This window comes from Chinchilla lanigera, unplaced genomic scaffold (assembly GCF_000276665.1).
Source record: "Chinchilla lanigera isolate Chin_1 unplaced genomic scaffold, ChiLan1.0 scaffold00031, whole genome shotgun sequence".
Classification (NCBI taxonomy): domain Eukaryota; kingdom Metazoa; phylum Chordata; class Mammalia; order Rodentia; family Chinchillidae; genus Chinchilla; species Chinchilla lanigera.
In genome coordinates this window covers 14,324,744-14,337,576 of record NW_004955432.1, presented here as the reverse complement: position 1 = coordinate 14,337,576, position 12,833 = coordinate 14,324,744, and the positions used below count along the sequence as shown (strand labels likewise).

At 37.5% G+C, this 12,833-nt stretch overlaps 1 protein-coding gene across 1 annotated transcript in view; it reads right to left on the bottom strand.

Moving 5' to 3' along the window:
* Nucleotides 1-12,833, bottom strand: part of C1galt1 (core 1 synthase, glycoprotein-N-acetylgalactosamine 3-beta-galactosyltransferase 1) — a 54,952-nt gene that overhangs the window by 16,248 nt on the left and 25,871 nt on the right. Inside the window, exon 2 of the mRNA XM_005388090.2 lies at nt 1,182-1,418. Coding sequence (XP_005388147.1) covers nt 1,182-1,401 — 220 coding nt within the window. The 5' untranslated portion in view covers nt 1,402-1,418. The remainder of the gene's footprint in view (nt 1-1,181; nt 1,419-12,833) is intronic.

The window sequence follows — 12,833 nt, the reverse complement described above, 5'->3', positions numbered from 1 at the left end:
AAGAAACAGGAGCTCAACTTACAACACACCGAGTCTAAGGAGAGTAGGCAGACCGTTACCATAACCCGCATTTTGTGGGCCACGGAGCAGAACACACAAGTGTCAAAGTAAGAGGCTGCAGCAGGGCCGAAGCCAGACCTAAGCAACCGTCTGAAGACATGGCACTGTGCTACAGAGTAAGTGCACAGGGGCCGAAGTTCTCCAAATTAAGAACACAGAGCACCTCCCAGAACCAAAGCACTGTTATATACGCATGTATGTCCCGTGACATTTTGTAATAGTACAAAATAAGGATATAAAGGTGATAAAACTCGACCAGGTTTTGATATCTCACCACTTAATTTCTGCACAAGAGATGAGGAAGGAGTACTTTACTACTGGATAGGTAAAAGAAACAACTCTTAATGGGGGGACCCTCTGCACCCCAGAATTCATTGTTTTCAAGCTGCTTGTATTCTTTTTTGCCATATAATCACTTGCAGAGATCTATATATTACAGTAATGTGTTCTCAAAGTACTTGAAACTTGGCTGAGGATAAATATAGTAAGGAATAGATGGGAATTAAAATTACGAGGGTTGATGACATAACGTCACAACAGAGAAGTGACTCAGAAAAACAGCTAAAGGACAGAAAGCTGGAGAAAATCAACATTTTAGGGGGTTCATGGAAAACGCAACTGAGAAAATAATGTTAGAGGTACCAGGCCAGGAGAAGATGAAATCATTATAACACCGCCTTAGCTTTTCACTTCCTTACTTTTGTTATAATTTTCAAAAGGAGAAAAATTGTAATAACTACTGATAAAAACATAGATTACCATATATACATATATATCTTTTTTTCTAAGAAAACAAGACTAAGCAAAAACTACGACTGAAACAAGATAACAGCAAAAGCCACAGAGATATAACCACGATAACAGAATTGGGCCTAAGGAACAATTTTCCAAAACCCCATGTTTTTCATTAAATCATAGTTTCTCATTTCTACTAAAATTAATATACTACTCTCTCAATAAATCTGTGTTTTAGCAGCTTCTTTCTACTGAGGCAAGCCAAAAATTATCATCTTTTAATACCTGAAATACAGAGCTCATTTTACCCAACAGCTATAGATGGTGATACAACAAAACTCACAGAATACCTAGACTGAAATACTCCTTAGTAACATAAACCGTACCTTTATGTTGGCTAGAATCTGCATTGAAGTTCATTTGTCCTTCTAGTTGATTCTGTCCATTATCCTCTGAATGTCTTGCATGAGGATCATTATGAAGAATATGAGGCTGGGTATCTCCCTGTTCTCCCAACAAAATACTAAATAGCTGAGAACATAAAAAAAATCCTATTGCTGATCCACAGAGGAAGGTTAAAAGATTCAGCCAAGATTTAGAGGCCATTTCCCGAAAGTGTATGTCTGTTAAAAAAAAAAAAAAGCAGGATGTTATAAAATTACAAATCAGTAAACATACCAAGTGTAGAAAAAGGTGTGATAACTTCCGGCTGTCACAGAAAGTTAATTTCTTCTACAGAGAACACGTCTAACAGTATTTAACTCCTCTTTATCTATGACTTTACTCTTTCTTGCTGTAACAGCACATTATAGATAATTCAGTAAAGCAGGTGACTAGCAAAGTAGTTACCGTTGACCTGGGTGACGGTCGCTACTGATGTGCGCAGAACTCCTAGTTTTCCCACCAGTGCTCTCTGTGAACCAAGCCTCTTCGCTGTGATCTTCCTTCCCCGCTTGCCTTTCAACTGTGAGTACTCACCTCACTTTTACAGCAACGGACACCTATTCTCCAACCCAGCAGTCACTGACCTTTTTCAGTAAATGATTAGAAAAAAAAAAATGCTTCAGGCTTTGTGAACCATAAAGTCATCCTTGTTGCATCTTGTTCTAAAAAAAACTTTTAAAAAATGTAAAAGGGATTTAGCTTGTGGAAGGGCTGGCCTGCTACATGTTTTTGTAAGTAAAGCTTTATTTGAATATATTCAGGTCATTCATTAATGAGTTTACTCTGGCTGCTTTTGCACTCCAAATTAGAGTTGCTGCAACAGAGGAAACAGGCTTACCTGACCCACTTCAGGAAAAGCGCTGGCTTCTGCTCTAACACACAGGCAGTGGTGGATGTAGCCCTCGCCCTTACCCTCCCTCCTTATCTCGCTAGACTGCAAGATGCTGAATGGCGTCTACATGTTACCAGGATTAGTAGCCTTGGGAAGGTGCCAGGAACATAAAGGCCGTTCAAAAGGTATTTCTGAACTGCCCCACAATCACACACACAGGTCCTTCTCAGGGGTTTAGTAGTACTTACTACACACTGCAATTATAAATTCCCTATGAGAGTGGACTAACTGTACAGCTTCCAACTTCTCAAGATAATTAAGTAAGTTTAACATGTATCAAAATGCCAGGTGCTGTCCATCACATACAATTTCATTTTTTCATTCTCACTAGGCCCATTTTGAGGATGAAGAAACAAATTTCAGAAAGTTAACAGATAACCCACACAGACTGGCCCAAGCAAGAAGAGTCACAATTCGCACTCAGGCCTACCTGCTTAAGAAAAAGCCAGTGCTTTCTGTTACATTTCTCAAACTCGTCATCTAATTACTACCAACACCAGAAGTCAGTGGCACATGCAATAAAGTTAGGAGTCTGAGAGATGAACCCTAAAACCACACTGCTTTGAGATATTTCAGAAAACTAAAATGTACAGAGCAACAATCACCACAGCAACAACAAAAATAAAACAAATTTCGCATGGCTGTATTTTCAGAATGGCCAAGTTCTTTTAGAGAAACCGTCAAGTACCATGAGAAAACCTGAACTAAATGCTCAAAAAAATATGTTTGAAGACAGTGGTAAGATAAGAAGGTACTGAGAATCAGTGGGTCCAATGTTTGAAAGAAGTAAGAGAAGGGTGAACTAGGTACCTGTCACAGGTCTACTCAAGACAATCAGACATCTCTCTGTATTCATGGAGGATTGATTACCAGGGTCCACAGACGCTCAAGTCTCTTGTATAACATGAAATATTTGCATATAACCTGTACACATCCTCTTGTATACTATAAAATATATCTACATTACCTGTAATACCCAGTTCAGAGCAAACTTTGTGAACAGTTGTTATACTGCACTGTTTAGGGAATGACAAGAAAAAAACCATATATACATTCAGTACATATGCAACATTCCCCCAAATATTTTCAATCTACAATTGGTTGGAATCATGGATACAGAACCCATGGACTGGGGGTGGGGGTAACTACACTGATTCTGAAAGAGAAAACAGTTGAGGGGCAAAGAAAGTAAGCCAAAGTCAACATCTTTCTACAACAGGTCCTGAAAAACACTCCTTTGTGTTACATAAGTTGTTTTAAAGATTAAAAATACTTTGTCGGGGGCTCGGGATTTAGCTCAGCGGCAAAAGCGCCTGCCTGGCAAGTGCAAGGTCGTGAGTTCGGTTCCCGGTACCGGAGAAAACCAAAAAAAAAAAAAAAAAAAAACTTTGTCATGCTGTTTAATGTTTGCTATACTCTTTCACTCTTCTCAAGAGTATTATCACTCAGAGTATTATATACACAATATCTCTCAGAATAGTACATATATATGCTGGCTTCTCCTTGCTGATTTTACCCCATCCTCTCCCCATTTCAAGGACTCCTACCTGATGACTAGATATCTGTAAATTACTTTTCTTTCCTGGTGTGGCAGTATGAAAGTCATCTCACGTAGGTGGAATGCTCCTCACCCCAAAGCACTCTCAGAGTTCTGGCAAAAGTCAGCATGTCCACCTCTTCAAATTTTTCACCAGAGTGAAGTAGACCAGATTGGAGGAAGAGATTGCTTAATCACGCTGTATGTTAAGGGCTCTTCTATATTTACTGCAGTTGGGGAGGGGCTTACATATGCCAAGTGCTTTCCAAACATGGTACTTTCTAAACATTATGCCTCAGAAGAATCGCTTGAGAAGCATTTTAAACATACAGATTTGTAGGCTTGAGAACTGAGAATTCAGAAACAAAATATCCGCTGGGACAACAGATACATTTGTATCCAGACTGCTTTGTGTTATGTACAGTAAAGAAAATAAGCAATCCAAAGAAATGCATAGAGAAGGAAAAAAAAATCTCCCCAAATCTTACCAAGAAATAACCATCATTAACATCTGGTGAATATCATTACAGACGTATTGCTACAACTAAAGGACAGAGAAGTGGTAATTATAGGTAACATGTGAGTCTTGTACTAAGAACTTTATATGGGTAAAATGGGGTAATTATTCATATTTTACAAATAAACTCAGAGACAGTGAATGTAGTAAAATTCCCACAGCCACACTAGCAATGTAGATCCAGAATTTACTCTTAAACATTGTTTTTTTTTTCTTAAACATTGTTATAGTTTTTACTAGACATTTTGTTTCAAAGATTTAACAGAAACTGAATTTATAGGAAAAAAAGGAAATGAATCTAAAAGAGCTGTTAAATGTCACTTAGAAATTTAGAATATAACCCCCCAGTCCTCTAAATTACCCCTTTAAAGATTAGGAAAAGAAAACTATGAGAACATAAAGCAGGTGGAGGCCCTTTATTTAGCCACACATTTAAATTTTAGGTAGTAACCCTTCTGTTTCTCGCAGTGAGAAATGTGGCGATCCGCACACACATATAAACACTCCTCTCCATTTTTGTGAACTATTTTTATTTGGTAAAAATTTATTATGAACTATAAGTTCATGACTGCTTGAATCTGTATTAAATTGGATTCCATACTCTATATATAGCTCCTCTAAACTTTAGTTCTTCCTTAATGTCATAGTTTTGTTGACTGGATGTCAGCAAGTGATTCTTGTATCAGTGCGAAGTGAACTCTCACAAGCTTGACGATGCCTGCTGTTGCCTTAATATAGGATGCACAACTTGACCAAATGCAAACATTCTCCTTAGAACTCTGTGCATATTATTTCATGGTCTTCTCACACAGGCGCCTGAGAAGTCTGAGAATCGCTCGTTTACACTTGAAGATAAGAGTACATCTTAGGTCATTGTCCTTTGTTGTATCGTGCTTTAGAGATATTTTTACAAATTCTAGATATGTGACAATCCCACACTGAGCTAGTCCATTTTCGTTTTTGTTTTTTGTTTTTTTTCTCCGGTACCGGGAACCGAACTCACGACCTTGAGCTTGCCAGGCAGGCGCTTTTGCCGCTGAGCTAAATCCCCGGCCCCTGAGCTAGTCCATTTTCAAACAGCAAGTGTTCACTTTGCATCTGCATGTCACAATTTGGTGTACGTCAAACTTTTTCCGTCACCGTCTTGTCTATGACCTCTGATGTCACTACTGTAATTGTTTTTGGGCAGCATGAACCACACCTATTCAAGACTTTGAACTTAATAAACGGTATGTGTGTTCTGACTGCTCCCTATCCCCTTGAACCCGAAAGGGTTTTAAGTTATATCAGTTAATAATCCTACAATGGCCTCAAGTGTTTAAGTGAAGAGAACAGCCACATGGTTCTCACTTTAAGTGAAAGCTAGAAATAATTCTATTTTGGTGAGAAAAGTACAGCAAAAGGTGAGAAAGGTCAGAAGCTAGGCCTCTTGCACCAAAGAGCAAAGCAGTGAAAACAAAGAAGAAGATTTTAATGGAAGTTAAAAGCGTGACTCCAGTGTACACAGGAACTATAAGAAGGTGAAACAGTCTTAATGCTGACCTGGAAAGTTTCAGTGGTCTAACGGAAGACCCAACATTAATATAGCCTTTGGCCATATTCTAATCCAGAGGTGAGGAGGCTGGGGAAGGCAAGTCCAAAGCCAGCAGAGGTAGGTTAGTGAGATTTAGGGAAGGCGAAGTGTAAGGCGAGGCAGAACATACTTATGTAGAAACTACAGCAAATTATCTAGAAGACCTAGGGACAGTAAGGGATGAGGTGGTTATACTAAACAACATTTTCAATGCAGAGGAAACGGTTTTATTTTGAGAAAATATAACATGGAGAACTTTCATAGCTAATCAGCAGTCAGTATCTTTCTTCAAAGGAAAGACTGTTAGAAGCTAACCCAGCTGGTGGTTTTAAGCTGAAGCTAATAATGCTCACTTCTCACTCCAAAAGCTCCTAAGGTCCTTAAGAATTATAGTAAATCTACTCTGCTAGAGCTTTCTAAGTGGAACAGCAAAACCAAAGGACAGCACATCTGTTTACAGCGGTCTATTGAATATTTAAGGTGTACTATTAAGATCTATTGCTCAGGGGAAAAAAAAATTACTGCTAATAGTGCATCCAGTCACCCAAGGCCTCAGATGGAGATATTGTCTGAAAGTTCAAAATCATTTAAACTACATAGTATTAAGTTATATACAAGAAAAGGTAAAAGAAGGTACCCTTGGGGGCTGGGGATTTAGCTCAGCGGCAAAAGCGCCTGCCAGGCAAGCGCAAGGTCGTGAGTTCGGTTCCCGGTACCGGAGAAAAACCAAAAAAAAAAAAAAAGAAGGTACCCTTGCCTGTTCTCATTCAATTTACAGTCTTAAAAGTCAAGAAGTCAAGACCTAAATAAATGAGGAGATAGACCACATTTATGAGTTAAAAGTACATGGTAGAAATGTCAATTCTTCACAAACTGATATTTAGCGGGTTTTTTTTTTGGTCTTTTTGAGACAGGGTCTTGCTATGCAGTTCAGGCTGGCCTTGAACTCATTTTGTAGCCCAGGCTGGTCTCCAACTTGCAACAATCCTCCTGCCTCAGCCTCCCTAGTGCTGGGATTACAGGTGTGTGCCATCATGCCCAGCTGATATTTAGGTTTTAATGCAATTTCTATCAAAGTTTCAACAAGTAGATACAATATTATTTCACAATTCTTAAGGTGAAAGTAGAAGAGTTAAAATTCTGAAAATATGAAAAAGACAGGACGATCATCTAGCGCCATGTATAGATGCTCAAACTGATTTGTGACAAAGATACAGAAACAAATGAAAGACAGCTTTTCAATAAATGGTGCTGAATGTCCTTAGGCAAAAACATAAACCTTAACCTGTAATCCCAGCACTCTGAAAGTCTGAGGCAAGAGGATGGCATGGTAAGTTCAGACTGAGAATCTTAGTGAGAACCTGTATCAAAATCTTAAAAAAGAGCTGGGATACAGCTTAGCAAAAAGGCCCTCAGTTCAATTAACAGTGCCCAAAATAAAACAAAAAACCCCACAACCCCAATGTCTCACACCTTCATAAAAATTAACTCAAAACGGACCACAGTCTTAAATGTTAAAATATGCAAGAACAAAACCCTTAAAAAGGACTTCGTGATTTAGAACTTGGAAAGACTTCATAAGCTTAACACTAAAAAGCTGATAAACTGGACTTTATTGCAATTAAAAGCTTTCTCTGTGAAATACTATTGAGGACGAGCAGACACATTAAAAACTGGAATACCTGCAAACCACATTATTTGAAAAAAAAAAAACTAGCTTCTAGAATATATAAATAATTCTCAAAAAAGTAAAAAACAAAAAAAATTCAATTAGAAAATGTGCAAGACACTTCACCAAACTCACACTTCACCAGAGATGTAAAATCAGACTTGAGTTACATTTTATTAGTCTATTAGCTATAGATTTTATTAGTACAAAATCTTCCAGTCTTATAGCCATCAGAATCATCCTACTTTCTCAAGAATTTTGTTGTCCTTTTCCTCCTCTTTTCTCAGAACTATTTTACACTGTCTTTTAAACTAGCCAACCAATTTCTTACAAGATAGCTTGCTACTCTGCCTGCACTAATCTAAATTTTTGGCAAGGAACTGCCAAAATCCTTCTCACTTGGGATCTTTACCATTCAAGCTTGTTTGAAACCTGTTAGGATCTTAGAGTGTACTTCAACTTGCCCGAGATTTGTGTTTTATGAGATGTGTCTCGTATCAGCCCAAATAAATTTTTGTTGCTTAATCTGTCTCCTTGTCTTGAGGGTCAACAGAAATACTCCCTGGAAAAACTTGTAGGGAAAAAGACAGGCACAGGAACAAAACAAAGAATGCAAGGGAGCCAGCCAACCATGGAGGAAATGCTCCAAAACCAAGAGCCAAAATAACCCTTTCCTCCTTCCAGTGTTAAGTGCTGGGGACTGTTTCTCAGCAATGCAAACGCTGACTGATACACCCTAGAAAAGGTCACAATTCAAAATTTTAAGAATGATTTGTACTGAATGCGTACTATTTTTACTTGATGGTAAAGAAAAAGAATCAAACAGAATAAGTTGGGGACCATCTGTATTTATTCATAACAGAGATGAGAACCCTGCTATCTGTTATTACAAATAAGCAATTATGAAAAATATCTTGCGGGGAGAGGAAGGGAGAGAATACAACTCACAATAACTAAATCTTGCAAACAGCCTATGTGTCCACCAACAGATGACTGGAGAAACAGCATGTGATATTAATACTAAATGGAGTATTACTCTGCAATAAAGAATGAATTTGAGTTGTAGGGATACGGACGCGCTCTGAGACCAAAGTGTTAAGTAAAATAAGTGAGACGCGTAAGTTTAAATACAGCATGGTTTCTCTTACACGACAAAACCAAAGTACAAATAACATAAAAGAGCAAAGTAAAAGATGATAGGAAAGAGGGAGATAGGTATTTTGCAAATGGGAAAGGGACCAAGAAACTGAGGGAAGAGAGGGGGAGGTAGGTGACAGAAAGGGGAACTATACTGATTTTCCTTAGTTCAAGGCTTCCTTCATTTGGTTAAAATTATATATATTTTTTACATAAAATTATATTATATATTCATTTCCCTCTTAAACACATATATAGGTGTGTATCTATATATATTTCTCTTTCCAAAATTTTTTCTAAAAAAGCAGAGAAGCAAGGCTTTTCCTTAGTTCAGGGCTTCTTTCATTTGATTATGATTCAGTTACCTTTTACAATATCTGTAGGTATAACCAGAATTAGAACTCATAGTCTGACTGTTGGCTACTAAGAAATATTTTTGAAATATGGTATTCTGGATCTTCATCTGTTTTGTTTTGTTTTTTGAGAGAGGGTCTTGCTGAGTACTTCAGGATAGCCACCCTCAAGCTGGCTTTGAACTCCTCCTGCCTCAGCCTCCCATGTGCTGAGATTAGAAGTGTATGCCACCACAACCAGCCCTTTTTTCAGCTTGTTACAATAAAGCAATACAACACGCCACTAACTCTGGGTATTAAAGAAACCACTGAGAATGCAAAAAATATTTGTGAATTTGTAGGCTAGTAATAAGACATTCTTATGTTCTGATCTGATATAGAACTGGTAGAAACATTTTAAAATATACAATCACAGTGACTCATATTTATACAATTTGATTTTAAACTTGACTGCAAGGTTTTCTGTAATCTTTGGAAAATGCTACCAATTAAACACTTCTCCTTGTGCCAAACAGGTTTTCTTATAATGGAGCTACAATTCAATAAATTCACTGTATATTAAGAACACTGTAAGCCAAAAATGCATTTGATATCTTGATGAACTCAATGTAGAAATGACAAAATTGTAAATTAAACCATTTAAAATCCCAATCTCCTTGACTTAAATGGGATTATGTCCTGATAAGCCCATCATAAAGTTGAAAAATAAGCTGGAACCATCATTACTAAAATTAAGGATCCGTGTGTTTTCTCCTGCTTACAGAGTATTAACTGCCTACAGGGAAAATACAGTATCTCGCCTCTCAGAGTTGCTGACTACAATGCTTTTCACAAGACGGTACATTCAACACTAGCTGGCTGCAAGTGGAAGTTCAAAGCAGAATACATCATTCATGTTCAGCCCACTGGCAAATCTGACCATATCTTTCTACCTTTCTACTTTAACCACCCTGTGATACTTTTCTTCTTCAATTATTGATCATTTTTCTCTGAACCAATTACTTCACAGAGATTTTAAATAACAGACTTGAATAAAAAGTATAATATAGTAGTCACCCATTATATACAGGGAATATACTCTTAAGACATCAAGCAGATGCCTGAAATTGTGGGTAACAGTGAACACTATGTACACTCTTTCTGATAAAGTTAAATATGTTAATTACACACAGCAGAGACTAACAAAATATTAATGAAAACAACATACTATAGGTACTTGAATGTGATCTTTCTCAAATTGTACTGTAAATCTGAGCAACCTGTGTGTGAATGTGTGTGTATATATATATATATATATATATGTAATTTTTAAAAAAATTTCCTTACTACATTGAGAATTTTCATCTTCTCATTAATAGGGAGGACTTTATGGCTTCTCATTGGCACAAACTACAAGCATCACCACTTTTGTGAGTTGGGACCGCTACTAAGTAAAATAAGGGTCACTTGAATATAAGCAGTGACAGAACTGAGCTAGTAACCTTGACAGCTACTTAGTGATGAACAGGTAACTAACATATACATAGTGAGTACCCCAAATGATTCAGGTTCCAGGTAGGAAGAAGTGAGATCAAGACTACATAAGATTTCATCACACCAGTCACAGCAGTGTGTAATTTAAAAATTGTAAGTTGTTCATTTCTGGAATTTTCCATTTAATATTTTCAGATCACAGATAATGCCAATAACTGAAATCTAAATATAAAAGAAAAAGGAAGTACTTTCCAATGCAACGCTATCAAGCCTGAAAGCTTGATTTGGTACACAAGTTCTAGCTCTGCTTTAACTTCCTGCCCTCTTATTTTTGATAACTCTTATTTAAAAGCTTCCATTCAGCCATTCTCCAAGTTTGTCATGAACTTTTATATGGCTGATTCTGATTATTCTAGTTTTTCTGTCTGGCTTATCCTGCCCAATTTTGCTTTTGAGATAGATATTGTGGTGGATTAACTAATGGTCAACTTATAACACCCAGCTGAACTGAACCAATGTAGTTCTGGGTGTGGGAGGCCCACCAGAGGACTGTTGCCAAGGATAAAAAGAGAACTGGAGGGGAAGATGCTGTGCTGTTGATTCTCCTGGAGCTTGTCGTGCTGGTTTTCTTTATATGAACTCAGCTATTCTCATTGTCAGAGGAGCTCAGATCCTCAGTGTTGCTGTGGTTCTCTTCAGGGGAACTCTGGTCCTTACCTTGAGCATCGCTTCCTGGGTGCAGTGCAGATCCCTCATCCTGCTGGTGCAAACTTTCCAGCTTCCACTGTCCTTTGGGCATTCCCAGGGCAGATTCGTGACACACACTTGCATGAGACATTGTCGTGGGCTCTAGGCCTCCAGCTGGACTCACGCATGACATTTCCATGGGATCTAGGCACTCAGCTGGATTTCTTGGGTCTCTAGTGTGTGGACATATCTGCACTCTTCTGCATTAGACTTTTTGGGTGAATATTATAAAATAGTCCTATAAATTATGTGTCCTGTACTGTCTATTCCCTTGCAAACCCTTGACTACAATAGATACAATAATTAGCTTTTAAGGTTGTATTTGTTTCAGTACTCTCAGGTGGAGCCCTGTCAATGGACGGGAGAAAAGGAACTGCTCAAGGACTGCGGCACATTTATTTATACACTGGGCAGGTTGATGTCATGTGACATCCCTCTGCGTAGCAACTTGTTTGCTGGGATTACCTTGGGCTCTCTGTGTTTTTAGAGCTGGAACAGCTTGTTCACGTCGGCTTGCCTCAGGAGCTCTTTGTTCTTGGGCCTAGCCTTGCTCCAGCCCACACGTGTGATCCATTTCCAGCTTCAGCTGCTCCTCACAATTTACACCTCTACTACATACTCACTACGCTGCACTGGAGGCCATCTCTCTACCATTAGAACAGCCACTATGACTCATTTATCTCCACATCTTCACCTCTAACACAAATCTTGTAACACACAGCTTGTAAGAGATACTCAAGTTGGTGGAGTAGGGTACAATTGAAATGATTTTTCTCATCAATTATCTGCTCCCCGATTTACCAAATAAAACTGCTTTTATTGTATTTCAAATGATGTGTAAACATCTACACCAATAGCTATTTCAAAACCTTACAAGTCTCTCAGCTAATTAAAAGAAATGAAATATAAATGAGGTTTTACTGAATAAACCATATTATATCCACATAATCATTAAGAATCTACCTAACCATGAAATTATATAAGGTCCATGATTTGATGCTTTTAAGTATAATTTTAGAGCACAAAGTCATTAACTAGCCACATAATGTTATTTCTTTTAATGTGTGTTTGACTCACATGAACTATCATACAAGTACACACTAATTCAAAGACAGAGGTTAGAAATATTTATTATTCAATTAGTGACTATATCAGAAAAAAATAATGCAGTCTTTCACCTAATGATCCTGAAATACTGTTCATACATTACAGATATACAACTTTAGCATTAGAAAGGACCTTGAACTATTACAAATATGGAAAAAGTATGTAAGGATAAGAAATAAACCTTCCAAACGTGGCATAAGATGTCATACTAAAAAATCAAGCTGTATAACTCTCAGATTAAAATTATTTTTTTAAAAAATACCCACAAATTTTTCAGACGATCAAAGTCAGAATTTTTTTATCCTTTTTTATGAGTTCACAAATATTTTTTACATCCTCAATGGTTCCTACAGTACTCAGAGTTAGAACAAACTTATGCTTTATCACAATAAAACCGTCCTAGGAACATGTTTTTTCTCCATTAATCTCACATCTACTCTGCTCAATAGTAGGCTGAAACTCTACCCATTACATGGCGACAAGACATAACTGGTAGTAAACAGTTCTTGAAAGGTTCATCTTTCTGGTCCCTATTTATCATGATCATCTTTGTCCCTATTTCTGACTTAAGAAGAAAGTATGCATTTCT